This window comes from Desmodus rotundus, chromosome 9, assembly GCF_022682495.2.
Source record: "Desmodus rotundus isolate HL8 chromosome 9, HLdesRot8A.1, whole genome shotgun sequence".
NCBI lineage: Eukaryota > Metazoa > Chordata > Mammalia > Chiroptera > Phyllostomidae > Desmodus > Desmodus rotundus.
The window spans coordinates 106,094,239-106,114,304 of NC_071395.1; the positions used below are offsets into that span (position 1 = coordinate 106,094,239).

General features: G+C 45.7%; 1 protein-coding gene across 5 annotated transcripts in view; it reads left to right on the forward strand.

Moving 5' to 3' along the window:
- ATP6V0A1 (ATPase H+ transporting V0 subunit a1) overlaps nucleotides 1-20,066 on the forward strand; it is a 51,090-nt gene that overhangs the window by 14,166 nt on the left and 16,858 nt on the right. For 2 of the 5 annotated variants that reach the window (XM_053911915.1, XM_053911916.1), the window contains exons 6-17: nucleotides 3,402-3,505; nucleotides 3,830-3,956; nucleotides 4,616-4,698; nucleotides 5,254-5,347; nucleotides 7,389-7,601; nucleotides 11,799-11,949; nucleotides 13,358-13,497; nucleotides 13,813-13,967; nucleotides 14,417-14,507; nucleotides 16,792-16,910; nucleotides 17,471-17,687; nucleotides 18,047-18,154. In XM_053911915.1, coding sequence (XP_053767890.1) covers nucleotides 3,402-3,505; nucleotides 3,830-3,956; nucleotides 4,616-4,698; nucleotides 5,254-5,347; nucleotides 7,389-7,601; nucleotides 11,799-11,949; nucleotides 13,358-13,497; nucleotides 13,813-13,967; nucleotides 14,417-14,507; nucleotides 16,792-16,910; nucleotides 17,471-17,687; nucleotides 18,047-18,154 — 1,602 coding nt within the window. Of the gene's footprint in view, nucleotides 1-3,401; nucleotides 3,506-3,829; nucleotides 3,957-4,615; nucleotides 4,699-5,253; nucleotides 5,348-7,388; nucleotides 7,602-11,798; nucleotides 11,950-13,357; nucleotides 13,498-13,812; nucleotides 13,968-14,416; nucleotides 14,508-16,791; nucleotides 16,911-17,470; nucleotides 17,688-18,046; nucleotides 18,155-18,958; nucleotides 19,034-20,066 lie in introns of all 5 variants that reach the window. The other 3 variants (XM_053911917.1, XM_053911918.1, XM_053911919.1) reach the window with 2 other exon arrangements.

Below are 20,066 nucleotides of genomic sequence, written 5' to 3' on the forward strand. Positions count from 1 at the left end.
AGTCTTCACAACCTTCGTGCCCAATCCATGGCGAGTTGTTTTCCCTTCCTAATTAAGCAAGATATTCAAACACGCACACACACACACATTTCTGGAAGTGCTTTGGAACACGAGGTCTTGTCATCAGTCCCTCTCATTCCTAGCATCCTCGGCGCAGTGCAGGAAGTCTGGCAAGAACCACCTTGCGCCTTCTCTCCAAGTGCCTTGCCTGCCCTTGCCACTGGCCTGCAGCCTCAGCCAGGCCCCTTCCCATAGCCCTTGCCCTGCTGTTACGAAACGCTGCCACCACAGGAGACCAGACCTCACGGAGTAAGCGCGTGTGCACGTGCGAGGGCACGCTTTCAATAACGCAAAGGATAAGGAAACTCGAGACCCTCAAATCTTGAAAACATAGGTTTTTCCATGAGATGTTCTTCCATGCCTGAAGTGAGAAGATTTGCAAATGGCCTAAAACACTACCAGTTTCAAAGCCGCCTTCCTGGTGAATATGATTAATAACTTATAATAATGAGTTAGCAGAAAATGACTAAATCAGAGAATGATTCTTTCCACCTTTTGGTAGAGGGGTTATGGCTGGTGAGGGGTGTAGAAGGGGAAAGGTAAACACATCGAATATTATTACGATTTAAGATGATTACAAATCCGACTTAGCCATTTCTTATCCATAGCATTTAAAATGACTTGTTAATGATTATCCTTTTCTCAGTCTTCTTGCTTATGAAGACCTGTAAGAGCTGGAGAGATTTCTCTGCATCTTTTACCATAAGCACCATAACATATGAGAACGTAAAGAAGACTGGAAAAGTAATGGTTAATGGCATGCAGATCCCCGCCTTCCTTTTCCTTCTGAGTTTTCCATTCATCCGCTTTCCTTACTTTTGTTTTCCATCTGCCATCTCCTTTGGGGTGTGGGTGAATACCTTAGGTGATAAAGTGTAATTTCTTTCTTAACATTAGATGGAACTAAAAGTGTGTGTCCTTGGTAACTAACGTAGCTTGAACTGAGCGTGCTGCTTATACTTAAGAGTGGAACTAGGACTGCTGAAGCTCTGCTGCTTCCTGTTTCTAGGCCTGGTTTCGGTGTTCTGATTGGGCAGGGGGGTAAACGAGAGGGCAGAGCAAGTGACTTGAGGAACACTGGCAGTGATGTTACTGTTACCAGAGAACCCAGATTAGGATTTAGATACTCGAAAACATGGTTTTAGAGATTGCTTTAAAGGCCTTCAGTTACTGGTTCTGGTCATCCTATTTTCTCATCAGGCATGATTACTTTAATTTTTGTTTTTTTATCCTCATCTGAGGACATTTTTTCATTGCTTTTAGAGACAGAGAAAGGGAGAGAGAAACATCAATTGGTTGCCTCCTGAATGCACCCAGACCAGGGATCGAACCCACAACCTAGGTATGTCCCCTGACCAGGAATCTAACCTGCAACCTTTTGGTTATGGGATGATGCTCCAACCAACTGAGCCACACCGGCCAGGGCAGGCACGATTATTTTATTTAAAAAATTTTTAACTTTCCTGTCTAAGACATAGGATTCTTAGGTATAAAGTACTGAAATTATGAATTAGAATGTTATTGCAAGTTTTAACCAAAAGAGTCCCAGATAACAGTCTTTGGGGTAGCCTAATCGCTGCTCCATCGTTTGTCCCCTTTAGAGCACAAGTCTGCTCTGAGTCCGCTCTCTAGGGTAGATTTGAATCAGGTCTCATGGACCCCACGGGGACGCAGGCAGGAGTCCTGTGAGGAGCAGCCCGTTTCACTGGTTTTCGCCAAGGGAATCCCCAGAGTGAAATGTGGTAATCATCTGGGTCCTCAGAATAAATCACATGTGGCTTACAGTCACCTGATTTGCCTTTTAGTAGAAACCAAAAGGGCCCCTGCACTTCCATTTGGCAGCAGGTGGTAACCTGTGCTCCCGTTATCTGTCTCAAGCTTTTCCAAATCTCCTGACAGTGTTTCTCTGCCCCTCTGTTCTTCTGACATGCTCAGTGTGGCCCTTCCCTTTTTCTTTTTTGGATCAACGTTGATCCTGCTGTTAGAATTTACTTCCTAAAATAATTACTTTCACTTTTTCAGGCTTTCAGACTTATATTTGAGGTTCCCATGAGGTGGTTTTTGTTAATGAGTTGACAGCAGTAGAATCCTGAAATTCAGAATGAAAATGACGGAGAAAAATTTTCCTGTTTTTTTTTTTTTTTTCCCCATTAATTTTGCTCTTGACAAAGAAGATTGTTCTGGCTTACTTTTAGTCCTCGGTCAAACAAGAAGTGCATGGGTATTGAAGTTGGGGAGATCAGGCCGTGGAGACGTTGATTGGCCTTTATTTTTTAGGGCCGCTTCTCCTTCCTCGTGGGAGTAGAAAGTGGCGGGGTGTGTTCCATAGAGAGAGGTTAGGAAATACAGACCCAGCGCATCTGAGAAGGTCCCTCTGCTCCTTCATTTCATTGTATAAACTGTCATGGTGGAAATCATTTTACATCTAAACTATTAAACTAGCCCGCACACTCTCTGTTGGCTTAGTATCTGTTACTCTCTTTGCTTCACTTGATTTAGATTGTTGGATTGAGCTATGTTTCAAGAATCCTCAAACTGTAAAGCTTACCTGGACTTTTTAATATTCCTAGATTCCTGCTCAGAAAGTAGCCCATTCAGGTATTTTTTTCACTTTTTCTCCCCTTTATGTATGCAGTGGAGGCCCAGGCCTGTCCAGCTGTTGTGCTTCTTATCCTTTTGGAGAAAGAAATACCCTTTAAAGCCCACAGTTGGGAGTGTTTCATACAGTGGCCATGCTGAAAGTTCTTATATTTTACATTTTTAAGAGCACAGAGCATCTAGCTACCTGGAGGTGCTTCTTCTGCCTTTCTTCAGCGCACGCACTGTGACGATGCTCTGCTTTCCTCCCTGGAAAGAGGGCCTGCATCTTTCACACTCTCACGCAGGGAAAATTCTAGTTTGTAACTGCCTGGAAATGTGATGTTGAGAGCATCTGCCGAGCTGCCTTGTTTTTGCTCAAAAGGAAGAAACGCTCAGCTTCTATCCACATGAAAAGGTATTTCCTGGTACTTTCATGGCTCATTTAGGAAAATATAAGAGAAAAAATGGCTTCCACCAACTAAGATTTATACATGTCACCATCATTTCATGTTGTTTTCTTTTTAAGTTTTTATTTCTTAAGCCGTTTCCCCAGTTGCTTTACTGGGTCAGTTATGCTTTCTTTACCTCTTGTTTCTTTCCTTTGTTTTCTTTCCGTATTCTCCTTGTGTTCTTTTTGTGGGTATGTCTTCTCTCTCGGTGGTTTGTTTTCCATCTTTATTTTCTGAACTCATCTCCTGGTTCCTCGTTCCCTGCATGCCACTAACTATTTTCATTAGATATTAATTGATTTGTGAATTCAGGCTGAATTGCATCATCAGCAGATGGCGGATCCAGACCTGTTGGAAGAGTCCTCATCCCTCCTGGAGCCAAGTGAGCTGGGAAGAGGCACGCCTTTGAGGCTTGGGTAAGTACCACTTCAGCCCTCCGTACTCAGTGGGGCCTTGTTCATTTTCGCTGTTCAGAAGAGCAAGAGGCTGGCCTTCACTTGCTTCCAGGTGGATGCCCCTCTGAGCCTGCTGAGAGGTGTTTCTAAGTCGATCTGGATTCAGTCCCTGAGTTGTGTTTAGGCAACTCTCTTCTAGGCCCAGGGATAAAACTTCACCCGTCCTTTTGACATAACAGTGCATAGTTTGTGTCTTTGTCCCTCTCCTCGTTTTCCTTCTTTGTCGAAAAGCCTTCCATCCCATGGCACGGAACAGGTTTCCCAATCTGGCTCTTCTTCCCACAGCTTCGTGGCTGGTGTGATTAACCGGGAGCGCATCCCTACTTTTGAGCGCATGCTTTGGCGGGTGTGCCGGGGGAATGTGTTCCTGCGACAGGCTGAAATCGAGAACCCCCTGGAGGACCCTGTGACTGTAAGACAAGGGAACTGTGTCTCACGGAGTAGGTCTTGTAAAGGGAGCCCAGAGCTGTAACACGGCCCGGTGCCACCTGACTCCCACCTCCCACAGAGGAGCCCTTGTGTTTGCCTCTGCTTTGAGGGGCTGCTCTTTTCTTCTTAACTGCCATGGCATATACATTTTAAAGCTACACCTGTGCATTATTTTGATTGCAAATATGTTTTTCCAGTTATTTTAACCTTTAGCCTTACATGTTTTCTGTTACTTATCTGGGACCAAAAGATATCTGGCTCCAAACTGGGCATTTCAGAATGTGGGAACAGACAGGAATGGCTCTTCTCTTTCCTCTGTGCTTAGGCATCCGGGCAATATAAGATTCAAAGTGGAATTGCTGAGTGGGGCTAACTTGTACTAAGAGGAGAGTCATCCTGGAGTCTGTGTCAGGCTCCTGGTTGAGATCAAAAGGAAACACAGGAAGTTTTTTGTGACTTAGCGATTACAGGCAAGTGCGAATATAGGGGAGCCGAAGAGCCGGGTGCAGGACAGCGGCTGAAGTGCAGGATTGCACGTCCTTACGGAGTCGCTGCCGGTGCCGCACCACCAAGGCAGGGAGTTATTTAAAGCCGTCCTTCCGGAGTGGAAGGCTGAACTCACGGTTGTGGTTTGGGGCCTAGGGCGACTACGTGCACAAGTCGGTGTTCATCATTTTCTTCCAAGGCGATCAGCTGAAAAACAGAGTCAAGAAAATCTGCGAAGGGTAAGAGAAACGTGCCTCCCCCGAGGGTGCAGCGGGGCCGCCCAGCTCTTTTTAGCCTCAGAAAATCGAGCAGTGAAACACACACCCTGTTAGTGTGCCTTGACCTGCTGAACATACCTGTTTGTAATGTTAGGGCTATTTCACACAATTTGAAATGGCCCAAGTTCAGTCTTTAAAGTGCCATCACAGCCACAGTTCCTTGTCCTGAAAGAAAGTAACTTGGATGCATGATCTGTAAATGCAACGTTGTTCTGGGACGAGGGGTCTGCCTACCCAGCGGTGTGCCGCAGGCACGGTGTGTCTTTAGGCTTTTCTGAGATTCCGCCCAGGAGATCTTTCTTTTGAGCCATTTTAGAAAAATAATTTCTATTACTGGTTCAGACGGCATTATTCCATCCATAGGCCATGCCCCGGAAACCATTGTTATCCATTATGCATCAGTTTGAACTAACCCTGCTTTGGTCCTTGTAGTGAATTAGGATTACTTTCCGAGATCATTGAACCTGGATAGGTTAAGAAGTGTCCGTGTCTCCAGGCTGTGTCTGTACGTTCCAGGTTCCGGGCCTCCCTCTATCCCTGCCCCGAGACGCCCCAGGAGAGGAAGGAAATGGCTTCTGGAGTTAATACCAGGATCGATGATCTCCAAATGGTACGCAGAGGGCTGCAGGGAATTTGTTTTGTGAAACAGAGGACCGGTCTCCGTCCCTGAAACGCTAAGTTTACCAGGCACCTGCAGCAGCTCAGGGTACCCAAACAAGCCGAGGCCCCTGGGGAGCTGGGGAGGCATTGCGGGGAATGACTGTTAAAAATAGCATTCATCATCCTCAAAGGAGACAGGAATGCTATGCATCTGAAATTGTTGTTGCCTAGAGGATTCAGTTCTCCTCGTGATGAGTCAGATGTATGCTTAGTTAAGAAATAAAGCAGATAAAACAGAAGTATGCACAAAGTCAGTTCCGCCCTCTCTCACACACACTCTTCGGACAGAGGCAGCCGCTCTGGACAGCTCGGTGTGCATCGCTCTGTCGCCTCGGAAGTTAACCACGCAGTCTAGCCAAAGTGTCCTGGTGTGACTCTTGTACCCAAGAAGGAGACTGCGTTAGATTTTCCCCAAATCATGGTATGTGTGGTTCACACACCCCATGCTTCCTGCAGGGTTCTAAGGAAGGTATCATGATTTACGTGTGCGTGGAAGGAAAGGGTGGCCAGTTGGAGTCGTTTCCTGCTGAAGGAGTGTGACGAGCGCCCCTTGAAACATTAACAAACGTACAGTCCCGAAGGCGTGTCGTCCCAGCAGTGCGGTGGCGCAGCTGTCCGAAATAGGCTACAATTCGCATTTCGCCTCCCTCCTCTTTCCTTCTAGCCCCCACAGTGTGTGACCCACCAACTGGACCTACTGCCGGTTCCTTTGAGATATACTTACCTGTTTAGCCAAAACTGCCAGAGGGTGGTAGGCCGGCCATATTAGTACGTTCTGGCTTCTAGGACTGTCTTACCCCTTCCCAGGCTTGGGGGGAGATTTTAAAGTGCCTGTGCAACCCAGCTGTATGAGCTGAAACTTTAAAAAGATTGAATACCAAAGAGTGAGATGCAGGGGGGCAGCGGGGATAGGGAAAGGAAAAAGCAAATAGAGCATTGCTTATGAGTTTATTTAGCATCCTTCCAGAAGTTATCGTAGTAATCGTGAAATTGTCGACAGCCAGAAGGAGAAAAAGTAGCTTTGTTCCTTTATTCTTGAGTGACTTAAGAGTTTCCCTAACACGCCATGGCTTTTTTTTTTTTTTCAAACCCCTCTGTGGAAGTCACACTCTACTGCCCAAGACCATGGTTCAGCGGGTAGTCACTACTGCTTTCTGGACTGACTCGAAGAGCTATGGTGGAGACTTGTGCTAAAATGACTAGTATGTAGCTTTTTCCTCTTCAAAGAGATGTAGAGATTTAAGATAGATGTTCACACAGAAATAGGAGCGGCGGGTTGCTTGCCCAATTTCGGCTTAGCCCCTTTTCTGCAGTTAAAATCGTGACTCTGGTGACAAATAAGGCAGCAGAGTGTGAAGTGTCCCTGCCCCACTCTCCCACTCTAGTCCTGGCAATCTGGTTTCCAAAGGATGGGCACCTACAGTCTGACTCCCCTCTCAGGTTTCTGGACCCTCCTGTCCCCTGTCTGCTGTTACGGGGTCTCTCCTGACACAGGCAGAAGGTGGGTCAGCACGACCTCTTCCCCACCGTCCCCTGAAGCAGGCTGATGTTCAGGGGCTTCTGCCGCGTGCTGTTCTTCAGTGTGGACTCGCTCCTTTGTCAGCGCCTGGGCCCGTGACGCTGACTTCTCTGAGTCCGAGTTACAGGCCTCGCTTGGAAAGTGCCCACTCTTCCACGATGCAAGTAAAGGCCAGCTGCCACGTGGTCGTGTCATAGATTTGGTAGTAAGGCTGAATGTGTAGTGAGAAGGTAAAGTCCCTTTTCTCAGGTTTTTCTTGAGCTTGAAGCTAAGCAAAAATGCATGTTAGTAACCGGAACTCTAACCTCTTATAATTTGGCCCCCCCAAAAAGCCATTTTAGTCAAAGGAAGAAAAAAAAAACTCAGACCCCCAGCAACGCTTCCCAGAAAGTTGTGCCTCTTTACGATTCATAACCTGAAATCGAGGGTTGGTGCCAAGAAGGTCCCTCCCACGGTCCTTTCCCTCCCAAAGGTTCTGAATCAAACGGAGGATCACCGCCAGAGGGTTCTGCAGGCAGCTGCCAAGAACACCCGTGTCTGGTTTATCAAAGTGCGGAAGATGAAGGCCATCTACCACACCCTGAACCTGTGCAACATCGATGTGACTCAGAAGTGCCTGATTGCGGAGGTCTGGTGCCCTGTCACTGACCTCGACTCCATCCAGTTCGCACTCAGAAGGGGCACGGTGAGTCCCCCACCGCTCGCAGTGCAGCCTGCGGCCGGGGAAAGCGGTTCCCGTCAACAGTCACATTCATTACATCGCATGGCATTTTTACGTTCAGAGTTCTTTATTATATTCATCTTGTGCTCATCTCGTGTCCTCGTAATACATTTTATATGTGTCCTTTTGTTCCGAGTGTGTACACTGCAGTTCAAAAGAGATTAAATGACTTAGTCGTATATCCGTGAGTCTTCAGGGCAGCTCTGGTCCAGAATGTCATTTCCTGACCCCATTCTCAGTCCGTTTGTCTGCTTCTGTAGTCTAACCCTGGCAGCTCCCCTTAGCAGGTAGAACCGCTGCCCTGAGCAAGGCACTGCCCTGGGTCGGGCTGTGAGATAGGAGACCTCCAGTGTGCTGTGGTCTCCTTGCAGAGGCTGACACGCAGCATACAAGACGGTCTGTGTTAGCAGTGGTGTGTGTGTGTGGAGAGAGGGTGTTAGCTTTTCCAACTAGGATGATTGGACAAAAGCTTCCAAAAGAAGGTGGCATTGGGACTTCCGGCCAAGATGGAGGCATAGGTAGACACACTGTGCCTCCTCGCACAACCAAAAGGACAACAACAATTTAAAAACAAAAAACAACCAGAACTGATGGAAAATCCAACTGTATGGAAGTCCGACAACCAAGGAGTTAAAGAAGAAACATTCATCCAGATGCATAGGAGGGCAAAGACAGGCAGCTGAGCAGAGAGGACTTGCAGCAAAGCAGTGGCTGGAGGACCAGGACGGGCAGGCCAGGCAGAAGCTGGCAGACACAGCAAGGCGGCGGATTGTGGAGTGGGGCGGGGAAGGCTGCAGTTGGCCAGTAAGGCAGCAGCTGGTGGACCCAGCAACAGACCAAGCAACCCAGGGCTCCAGCTCAGGGAAATAAAGTTTCAAACCACTGATTGAAAACACCTGTGGGGGTTGAGGCGGCAGCAGGAGAATCTCCCAGCCTCACAGGAGAGTTTGTTGGAGAGACCCAAAGGGTCCTAGAAAGTACACAAACCACCCACCTGGGAATCAGCACCAGAAGGGCCCAATTTGATTGTGGGTAGTGGGAGAAGTGACAAAAGCTGTGGGAGAGCCCAGCAAGCACCCTTGTTCCCTCTTGGACCCCTCCCCCACATCATCACAGTGCAGCAACCAGCATTACCCCGCCCTGGTGAACACCTAAGGCTCTGCCCCCTACTATGTAACAGGAGCTACCAGACAAAAAAAAAAATGGCCCAAATGAAAGAACAGATCAGAGCTCCAGAAAAAATACAACTAAGCAACAAAGAGATAGCCAACCTATCAGATGCACAGTTCAAACCACTGGTAATCAGGAAGCTCACAGAATTGGTTGAATTTGGTCACAAATTAGATGAAAAAATGAAGGCTATGCTAAGAGAAACAAAGGAAAATGTGCAGGGAACCAATAGTGATGGGAAGGAAACTGGAACTCAAATCAACGGTGTGGATCAGAAGGAAGAAAGAAACATCCAACCAGAAAATAATGAAGAAACAAGAAATCAAAAAAATGAGGAGAGGCTTAGAAACCTCCAGGACATCTTTTAAACGTTCCAATATCCGAATTAGAGGGGTGCCAGAAGGAGAAGAGGAAAAGCAAAAAACCTGAAAACTTATGTGAACAAATAATGAAGGAGAACTTCCCTAATCTGGCAAAGGAAATAGACTTCCAGGAAGTCCAGGAAGCTCAGAGAGTCCCAAAGAAGCTGGACCCAAGGAGGAACACACCAAGGCACATCATAATTACATTACCCAAGATGAAACAGAAGGAGAGAATCTTAGAAGCAGCATGTGAAAAGGACACAGTTACCTACAAAGGAGATCCCATAAGACTGTCAGCTGATTTCTCAAAAGAAACCTTGCAGGCAAGAAGGGGCTGGAAAGAGGTATTCCAAGTCATGAAAGGCAAGGACCTACATCCAAGATTGCTCTATCCAGCAAAGCTTTCATTTAGAATGGAAGGGCAGATAAAGTGCTTCCCAGATAAGGTCAAGTTAAAGGAGTTCATCATCACCAAGCCCTTATTATATGAAAAGTTAAAGAGATTTATCTAAGCAAAAGAAGATAAAAAATATGAACAGTAAAAATGACAGCAAACTCGCAGTTATTAACGACCACACCTAAAACCAAAACAAAAGCAAACTAAGCAAACAACTAGAACAGGAACAGAACCACAGAAATGGAGATCACATGGAGGGTTATCAACAAGGGAGTGGGAGGGGGAGAGAGGGGGGAAAGGTAAAGAGAATAAATAGCATAAATGGTAGGTAGAAAATAGACAGGAGGAGGGTAAGAATAGTATAGGAATTGTAGAAGCCAGAGAACTTATGAGTATGACCCATGGACATGAACTATAGGGGGGGAATGTGGGAGGGAGGGGGTGTGCGGGATGGAGGAGAAGGGGGGGATGGGACTATAATAGCATAATCAATAAAATATATTAAAAAAAAGAAGGTAGCATTGGGGCTTTGAAGAATGGGTAAGATGTCGATGAACAATGGCGAGAAGAAAACACGGACAAAGGCAGGAATTACAGGATGACCCTTTGTGGTTGGGCAGGAACAGGAGTTATAATGGGTGATCCACGGACTAGGTTGTAAGTTAGACCCTAATTGAGAAAGGATTTCAAATACCAGGTTAGAAGATTTAAAACTTATTCCAGAGGGAATAGAGAGGCACTGGGAGTTATTTAGCAGTGGAAGGACATGATGAAAGTAGAGTTTTAAAGGCATAATCTGGCCTTGACCAGCATGGCTCAGTTGGCTGAGCATCGTCCTGCAAAGTGAAAGGTCGCCAGTTCGATTCCTGGTCAGGGCACATACCTGGGTTGTGGGCCTGGTCCCCAGTTGGGGTGTGTGTGAGAGGCAACCAGCTGATGTTTCTCTCTCACATCAATGTTTCTTCCCTCTCTTTCTTCCTCCCTTCCCCTTTCTCTAAAATAAATAAATAATCTTTCTTTAAAAAAAAGAATAACTGTTGATAATATCTTGGTTGGGTTGGGGAATAGAGAGAGTCTGTAGGTGGGGGTCAGTTAGGAGGTTATTTTAAATGACACTAGTAAATTATAAGGACCCTGGAGTAAGAATTGACAGTAGAAAAAGAAAATAATAATGAATTTGTGAGACATTCTGAAGGAAGAATCAATTAGGTATACTTGGTTTCTAGCAACATATAGGAGACATACAAAGAGAAAAAAATGTAAACGTTTATGAGACACATTGAAGCTGGGCGGCTGGTAAAGTAATGGTTCCATTAATGGGCGTAAAAGTTCAGCAACAGAAACCCAGGGCAACTGAAGATGTTCGGTTCAGTTTCAGGCACACGGAGGGATGTTCGATTCAGTTTCAGGCACATGGAGGGATGTTCAGTTCAGTTTCAGGCACATGGAGGGATGTTCAGTTCAGTTTCAGGCACATGGAGGGGCAGGACAGAAACCCGCACGAAAGTGTCAAGCACATAACGGGACAGACTCTCAAGGGCAGAGGCAAAGGGAAAACGTGGGATCCATGAGGGTGGATGGCAGTGAGGCCTCTGAGAAAATAAGGAAGCTGGAGGTAGTACCTCAAGGGCCCCGCAATGTTCTGGGGTAGCCTGGGGAGGAGCAGCCAGCAAAGAGACGGAAAAAGCACGGTTAGTGAGCGGGAGGGGACTCCTAAGGAATCAAGATTTTTACCCAAGAAAAGGAAGACCTCCAGGGTCAAGCTTGCATTTGGGAGAAAAGACCTTTGAACCTGGTGACCAGCAGCCACTTTGAATAACGTGGGCAACTGGACTGCAAGGGGTTGGGGGGTTTAGCGCAGGTGAAGAAACAGGAGTCGGAGCATGCACTTCGGTCCCTCCATAAACGGGAGGGGACACTGACACGCCTCCAGAGGCAGGTACGGGCGTCTCCGGAGAAACATGTGCCAAGTTTTCGTTGGTTACACATTTTAGAATTAAATGTTTTGTCATAGTAAGGTTTTCTTCCCAAGACTTAATCTAAACCTTTCGCTGTAAATTTTATACCTAGTTTTGATTTCCTCAAAGACTGTGAAAGATTGAGATATAATTCACATAGAATAAAATGCATGTCGTAGGTACCGTTCAGTGGGTGTTGGGACACACGTACTCCTGGGGGACCACGACCGCGTTTCGGATGGCCTGTCGTGATTCCTGTGCTTACTGTCCCCAGGAGCACAGCGGTTCCACCGTGCCCTCCATTCTGAACAGGATGCAGACAAACCAGACCCCCCCGACCTACAACAAAACAAACAAGTTCACGTATGGCTTCCAGAACATCGTAGACGCGTACGGAATTGGAACCTACCGGGAGATAAATCCAGGTAAAAGAGCTCGAATCGTTTCTCTCTAGAGGTTTTATTATTAATTGTTTGTATCTTTCAATGCATCCCTTTAAATGCTACTGAACAACTGGCTTAAACCTCAAGATATCACCCTGGCTGGTGTGGCTCAGTGGATTGAGCGCCAGCCTGGGACTCGAGGGCTCGCCAATTTGATTCCTGGTCGGGCACGTGCCTGGGTTGTGGGCCAGGTCCCCAGCGAGGGTGTGTGTGAGAGGCAGCCAACTGATGTGTCTCTTGTACATCGATGTTTCTTTCCCTCTCTCCCTCCCTTCCCTTCTCTCTAAAAATAAATACATAAAATCTTTGAAATGAAAGAAAACTAAAGCTATCAAGACCTCAGCTCTAGTGTAATTCCTGTAAAGAGGTGCCCATTTATCTCCAGGAGGCGTTCCTGTTCTCTGGGTTTACAGTACAAGTTACATGGAGAACTTTGTTGACTCTGCAGCAAAAGTCATACAATAAAAATTTGGGTAACATTTTCATAATTTTATTATTAAATTTTGAAAGAAGTGCAGAAATGATCTCATTCAAGTTGCCATCAGAGGAGAAAAATCTCACGTATGCAAAGAGGTGGTGGTTTTATAGGAGTGAGCTCAGCAGACTGGACTCTCCTGTGTGCCCGCCCTCACAGCTATAAAACACCTGCCTTTCTCTAGCACGTCATTTGCAGGAGCTGCTTTGAGCAAAAAGTTTTTTGCAAGATATCTGACATTTCAAAATGGCTTCCCTGTTCCAGGTTAGAGAAAATATGGTAATTATTGATCACGCTAGGCACAAAAGCAGATTTCTCCTCTGTTTGGAGAGTTAAGTATTAAATCAGGAGGCTGAGAATTCATTTTCAGCTGGAGTCTTCTGGGGCACCTGCTTTGCTCCAGGTTCTGGGCTTTTCCCCACCTACCCCGTAGCTTTACTCAGCTGCAAAATGGTTGCTACACAAGAGAAGAAAGCTGGCTGGCTCCAGGGGCAGTGTCCCAGGGGTTAGAAAAAAGGAATTAAAGAACAGAACACATTGTTGCCAACGCTAGAGGCAAAACTTTCACTTCCTGTGTTCTTCTTGTGGAAAGTGCCAGCAGTAGTTCGGCCATCAGAGCTGCTTTGTGAGGGAAGCTTTTCTCCAGGATCCATCCGGCCAGTGTGGGAATAAGTCACCTTACAGTGAGTGAGCTTAGCGTACGGAGAGGGATGTGATGTGTTGGGAGTTGTGGTTTTCTGCGCTTCGCCTTTTTCCTACTTTGGCTTTTTATTAATTAGTTTTCTAAGTGCGGGTGACAGACACCGTTACATTAGTTTCAGGTGCACGACATAGCGATTAGACGCTTATACACCTTACAGTGCGGTCACCCTAATCAGCCTGGTCGCCACCTGACATCCTTTGGTTTCCTTTTAGCTCCGTACACCATCATCACTTTCCCCTTCCTGTTCGCCGTGATGTTTGGGGACTTTGGCCATGGCATTTTGATGACCCTTTTTGCTGTATGGATGGTGTTAAGGGAGAGCCGGATCCTCTCCCAGAAGAATGAGAATGAGGTAATATTTATTTAAGTGTCCTCTGCAGTAGACTGAAACTTTGTACTTTCTCAAGCCTTCATTGCGAAAATTATGATCTGGAAATCTTTCATCATGAATTTATGGAGAAATTACATTCATTTTCACCCTTAAAGAGGCCACTTGCAGTGAAAGTGAAGTTCTTGTTGGTGTTGTGTTTTGGTCTTTACTTCAAGCCCTCTGACCCAGGAGGGGTAAAGTGCTGTGAGAGGGAGGGCCCAGTGTCTTGTAAATGACGTTGTCACGGCAGAAGCTCCAGTGAGGACATTTCGTTGACCTCTTTCCTCTGGTTCCCAGATGTTTAACATGGTGTTCAGCGGACGGTACATTATCCTTTTGATGGGCGTGTTCTCCATCTACACTGGCCTCATCTACAATGATTGCTTTTCCAAGTCTCTCAATATCTTCGGATCGTCCTGGAGTGTACGGCCTATGTTTTTACATAATTGGACGTAAGTTGCAAAAGAAGCCAAAAGTCAAAGATTTTATTCCTTTCATAGTCAAGCTCTGATTTTCCAGAGCTGACTGTGTCCGAGTAGTAAACTAACACTCCTTTAGAGGCTGGTCGGCAGTGTGTCTGTTTCCGAAGAATGCCCCGTCTCCGCGTGTGTTCCAGCCTGGGGAGTACTCTGTGGCTTGTCCAGCCGTCTCCAGGAACTGAGACCCGATTAGGCACATTGATTCTTGTAAATTAGAAGCAGATTTTCAAAATTCCCTCTGCGGTTGTATATGTGTGTTTACATTTTTTGTTGTTATCTCTGATCTCCTCTCATCTCAGATGCTAGTCCCTGTTCTTTTACTGAAGGGACGAGATGGCTGTAGTAGTTTCCTTCCCAGTCAGTTTCCGGAAGTTCCCCTCTGTTGATAAAGAATAAATGCAACTTTTCTCCTGGCGTGGTAGGGAGGAGACGCTTCGGGGGAACCCCGTGCTCCAGTTGAACCCGACTGTCCCTGGAGTTTTTGGTGGACCATACCCTTTTGGCATCGACCCAGTAAGAGCACTTCTTTCCTACGTGTCTGACACTAACATTTTACATTGTAACCCTAAAGCAAGAGAATGAAAGTGAAGATAGTCATTTGGCTTTTAGTTGACATATTTTTGGAAAACCTTGGTTTGTCTGTCTAGTGTACTTGAAAGCCATAAAAGACCCAAGTGCCTTGGGAGCCAAAATCATTCTTCCTGCGCTGCTTGTTTCAGAGGTGGCTGATAATAACCAGCTCTGGGAAGAAGGATTTTCAAGACTCCTTCCCGGTTTATTTATTTGGGTTTTATTTTCCACATATGTTTTCACAAAATAGAAATAGCTCTTCCCTATGGGTTTAGACTTCCATGATTATTTTTATATACTTCTAAGAACTTATCCCAGAATTTAATTATTTTTTTTAATACTTAGGCAAGTAAAGTGTGATTAAATCTTTTGTAGTGTGTGCCTAAGAAAGGGGGGGGAGGGGAAACTGAAGAATAAGTGTTAGACAGTAAGGCTTATAAAATTCCAGGGCAAAAACGTAATCATGGGCCAGAAAGATTAAGGTTTCTCGTTAAAATGGGGATTAATCTGGCCTTTAAAAATACTTCAGATTGTTAAAGGCAAGAATTGTTTGGGAAAACACAGAGGTGGGGAGATAGGGAGTTGATTATTTTAATTATTAGAGAAGTTAATGCCACTGAAAGGCTTGCAATGGTCCAGTCACTATACTGAGCTCTCAGCGTATCTAATTTATCCTCAAACAATTTATCAGGTAGATAATGCTATTCCTATTGTACAGATAAGGAAACCACGGCTTGGAGAGGTTTAATAACGTTTCACATATGCATTTAACAAATGTTTATTGAATTCCTATTGTCTGCAAGCCATCATGCCTGTTGGGAGAAACACGGAACTTTCAGACGTAATTCCTACTGTCAGGTAGTTTGGAGTCTGACAGTAGTATCATCTCACACTTACCCAGTGTTCTGTAGTTACAGAGCTTTTCCCCAGACATTTCATTTGATGCCCACAGGGTAGGTGCTGGGTTCGAAGTGCCTCTGGGACACCCAGGTAAAAATGCCCACCAGGCAACTGGAGTTGTAGAGCTGAATTTCGGGTGACATTGGGACTGGATGGAGAACCGGTCACAAGTTTTCCAGTAACAGATCACTGAGGATAAGCTTTTCATGAAGAGGCCAGTTCAGGGGGGGGGGGGGGGGGGGGGAAGATGCTGGGCTAGATGGTAGATGCTCTGGCTTACAGGCTATAGATTTTGCACTTTAGCCTGGAGGCGACGGTGGGCGCCCAGGGGGCGGTTTTGGCTCAGGGAAGTGACTGCGTCAGAGTCATGATTTAAGAAATGTAATCCGATGGCCAAGTAGTGGCAGAACTGTCAGGAAAAATATTACAGGTGTCCAGGACTTAGGGGACAAAGCTTAAGGCAATTAATATTTAAAAGTAGATGGGCCACTCTGGCTGGTGTGGCTCAGTGGATTGAGCTCCAGACTGCAAAGCAAAGGGTCACTGGTTCAATTCCCAGTCAGGGCACATGCCTGGGTTTTGGGCCAGGTCCCCAGTAGGGGGTGCTCGAGAGGCAACCACACATTGATGTTTCTCTCCCTCCCTTCCCCTCTCTAAATATAAGTAAATAAAATCTTTTAAAAAATGAAAGTAGGTGGACCAACAGCACCACAGGGGCGTGATCAGCAAAACAGAGGTTGTGGGAACATCGACAGATAACTAACCCAATTTTTCCAGCACATATTTTGTAAGAAATAAAAAAGGAGAGCTGGAGGGAGAACCTATAGATTAGAGACCTAAGAGCTATATCAACAATCATGGCGTACAGGCCACATCTGGGACCCTACTTGGAATAAATGAGTTAATTTTAAAAATTTGGACACAATCAGAGACACTGGAATATTGGCTATATACTTCTTGATATTAAAGAATCATTGTTAATGCTTTGGGGTATGGTGACGGTATTGTGGCCATGTTTTTAAACGGAGTCCTTACCCTGAAATATTTACCGGTAAAGTGACAGGATGTCTGGGTTTTTCTCCACAGTAACTGGAGGTGGGGAGTGGCTTGGGGGTGTGATAAAACCAGGCTGGCCGGGAGTCAACAAACGGACAGTAACTGTTGAAGCCAGGTGGTAGGAGCCTGGGTATATTATTCTCTCCACTTACGTATATGTTTAGAATTTTCCATAATCCTTTCAAAACCCTATTTTTAAAAATGCGTGACTGGTTTTCCATCGGAGCACTGTTTGTGACAGATACATTTTTGCCTTCTCGGGTCATAACAGATTTGGAACATCGCCACCAATAAACTGACCTTCCTCAACTCCTTTAAGATGAAGATGTCTGTTATCCTTGGCATCGTCCACATGATGTTTGGGGTCAGCCTGAGCCTTTTCAACCATATGTGAGTTGCCCTGGTTCTGTCGTAAGAATGTGCATAGTTTAGATAATGCTTTTGCCTCAGGAATTTATGACACACTTTGGGGGAGGGATTATTAGCCCAGAACCCTGTTTTTTGTGGGGGTTTTTTAAAGTGCTTTTAAGAAATCGCATGTTCTTAAATGGGGTTTACTTACTATGATTCCCTTAGCAATTTAGAATTGCAGTAAAGATCTTTGAAGGAACCTTGTATAATTTTCATCAAAATGAGTGAGGTTTTTTTCCCCTTGATGTGTAACTCACATCAGATTGTGAACTGTCTCTTGCAATGGACTAGATTTTCCAGTCTCTCCTTCATGGGAGAATGGCGGGGGTGGTACTGGAGCTGGTCGCGGTCCAGAAGCTAGGAAGTCCTAGTTCATTCTTCTTGTCTGTGTTGCCTCCAGTGCTTCTGGCTGTTGCTCCTTAAAGTGGTGAAGACAGAATTGAGGGCACGTTAGGAGAAAATCTAGTGAGGACTCCACTGGGTGTAAGGGCGAGCCTGGGTCTGTTTACTTTTCAAATTTTTTTCTCTCTCCTTTTTAGCTATTTTAGGAAGCCCCTGAATATCTACTTTGGCTTTATTCCCGAAATAATCTTCATGACCTCTTTGTTTGGCTACTTGGTTATCCTTATTTTTTACAAGTGGACGGCCTATGACGCGCACACGTCTGAGAGAGCGCCGAGCCTGCTGATCCATTTCATAAACATGTTCCTCTTCTCCTACGAGGACGGTGAGAGCTCAGCGCTGTACTCTGGGCAGGTGCGTCCACCCGGAACCGGACAGTCTTAGGCCAAGAAGTGAGATAACTTCGGTGACCCTGAAAAAACCTTTAAAAATCCCTTTCCGTAGAATTTGGTTTTCAGTTCCCACATCCAGATCTCAATTCAGCCCGTCCTCCTCACCCGGGGAGGGTCTCCTGTAATTTCTGCGTCCAGAATGAGTAGGATGATAACTCTCATCCTATGGAACGGTTTCTGGGCTTCGCCACATCTTACCACTTTGAGAAATTGGGTAGCGTTTTCACAGATCAGTAGGAAAGTGCTGTTTGGGGCTTAATCTGTGCTGGAGTTGGATGCCACACGTTTGACTAATGTGCGGTGCCTTGTCCTTCTTCGCAGAAAGGAATTCAGTGTTTTCTGGTCGTGGTTGCGTTGCTCTGTGTGCCGTGGATGCTCCTGTTCAAGCCACTGATCCTTCGCCACCAATATTTGAGGAGGAAGCATTTGGTAGGTGTATTTCTGTTGCTGAAAGTTACTAGATTTTTTTTTCTAAGATCAAGGCCATTCCTCATTGGATCTGATGAATTGTGCGTAAATCTGCATACTCTTAAAATGCACTTGTGGCCTATCCCAGCATGAGCCCTGGACTCACTGAAATCCAAACACTATGTTTCTGCTGCCCGGACATCTGGATTCGGCTTTGAGTAGCTCGGGTATAGAGAATAAGTTATAAGTTTCTACCTCTCCTGCTCATGTCTTGCTTATTCTGCGCTCAGCGAAACCCAGGTCTGGGTCTGTCTAGATGCAGCATCCGACACGGCAAGGCTGCAAGAGCTGCAGCCAGGTGAACCCACTCATGTGGTTTGCCTGGGCAACCGCAGGGCTGACGCTGAGACATTTTCTTTTGAGATAAGACCGTGATACTTTCACCAACCCAAACATCTGGGAAAAAGCTTTGGTTTGAAGCATGTTGTTTTTCTTTTATTCCTTTTTTAAAAAGCAGCACACATACGTGTATTTACTTAATGTATGTGTGCACGTGAGTTCTGTACACACACACTTAAGTTGCCCAGTGTTCGTGTCCAGCTATGCAGTGACGCTTACTCATTACACCGGTAAAGCCCGAAAGATCTTTTTGCATGATGTCTGTTAGAGTATTGCTCCTGTTGGAGAGCAGCTGAGTTACAAGACCCCCCCTTCTCCTTTTTCTGACCATCTCCATCCTCCCATGTCCCCTGCATTCGTCTCCCCCCTTCACTCCCTCCCTCTTTTGTTTCCTTCTCCCTTCCTCTTTTCTTCATCCACTATCAGGAAGGGCAACCAGTGGAGGCCCCAGTCAGCCCAACCCCGAGCCAACAGGGACTAGAGGCAGCAGCGGCTGCAACAGTGAGTGAACTTAAACCGACCAACCATCACATTTTGTTTAAAAAAGGTAGCAAACAGTGCAGCAGAATTCTTTTTAACTCTATGGAGAGCATGGGACATGTGTGCTTTGGGAAGTATGTCCTCGTTATTTATTGAGACAACAGAAAAGACTTCCATTTCTTATGAGTAGATTCTGGTATCATCTTTACCGTTGGTCTAAGTTCCTGTCCAGATAGGTCAGTACAGTCATGTCTGTGGAAGCAAAGGGGCTGTCGTACCCTCTCCCAAGTCCCATCGTCTTAATCCAAGATGGCAGCTCTTGGACTCCTCCGCTTTCATGTCTGTATTTTGTGACCACGGATTGGATGATTTTTCAGCATGGAGCAAGAACATCTCTGTAATTCTTGAACTGATTTCTGACACTTAAAGTTCTGCTCCAGAATGATGCTTGGACATTTGGTCCATTGGGCTGTAACTTAACTGTCTCTCCAGCGGAAGCTTACACGCGTCTACTTTTTCGTGAGGAACTCAGAAGGCCTCACGCCCCCAGCTGTTCCCGGGAGAGCCCTACTGTGTCTGCCGTGTGTCTCGTGTGTACCGTTCATCTGGCCTAAAGACCAGAGGCGTCCACCGTGCTGATCTCTCCTCCTTCCCATACCAACTTACGGTTCAGTACCAGCACTTTGTTAAGCATTTCAGTATTTGTCCTTAAAAACATCTCTTACCCAAAATCTTAACAACATCCTAATGTCAGACTAGTCCAAACTATTCTAGATCATGGGTCTGCCAGATTTGTACGCCTCACCATCAGTGAGTACTCGTGTACTGTTGGGTCCTGAGAGCAACATACTCCTGTCAAAGACAACAAAATATGTAGATGGATAACCATTTCTTCCATTAGGGGTTTCTGATCATTTGCAACTTAAGAAAACTACTGTGATCATCCTTCTAGAACTAGTCTAAGAGGGCTGATATTTTGGATCAGAAGATATTTCAACATTACTGCTTACAGTTATTTTCAAGTAGGGATGTTCTCCTTTCCTATGAGAAATGT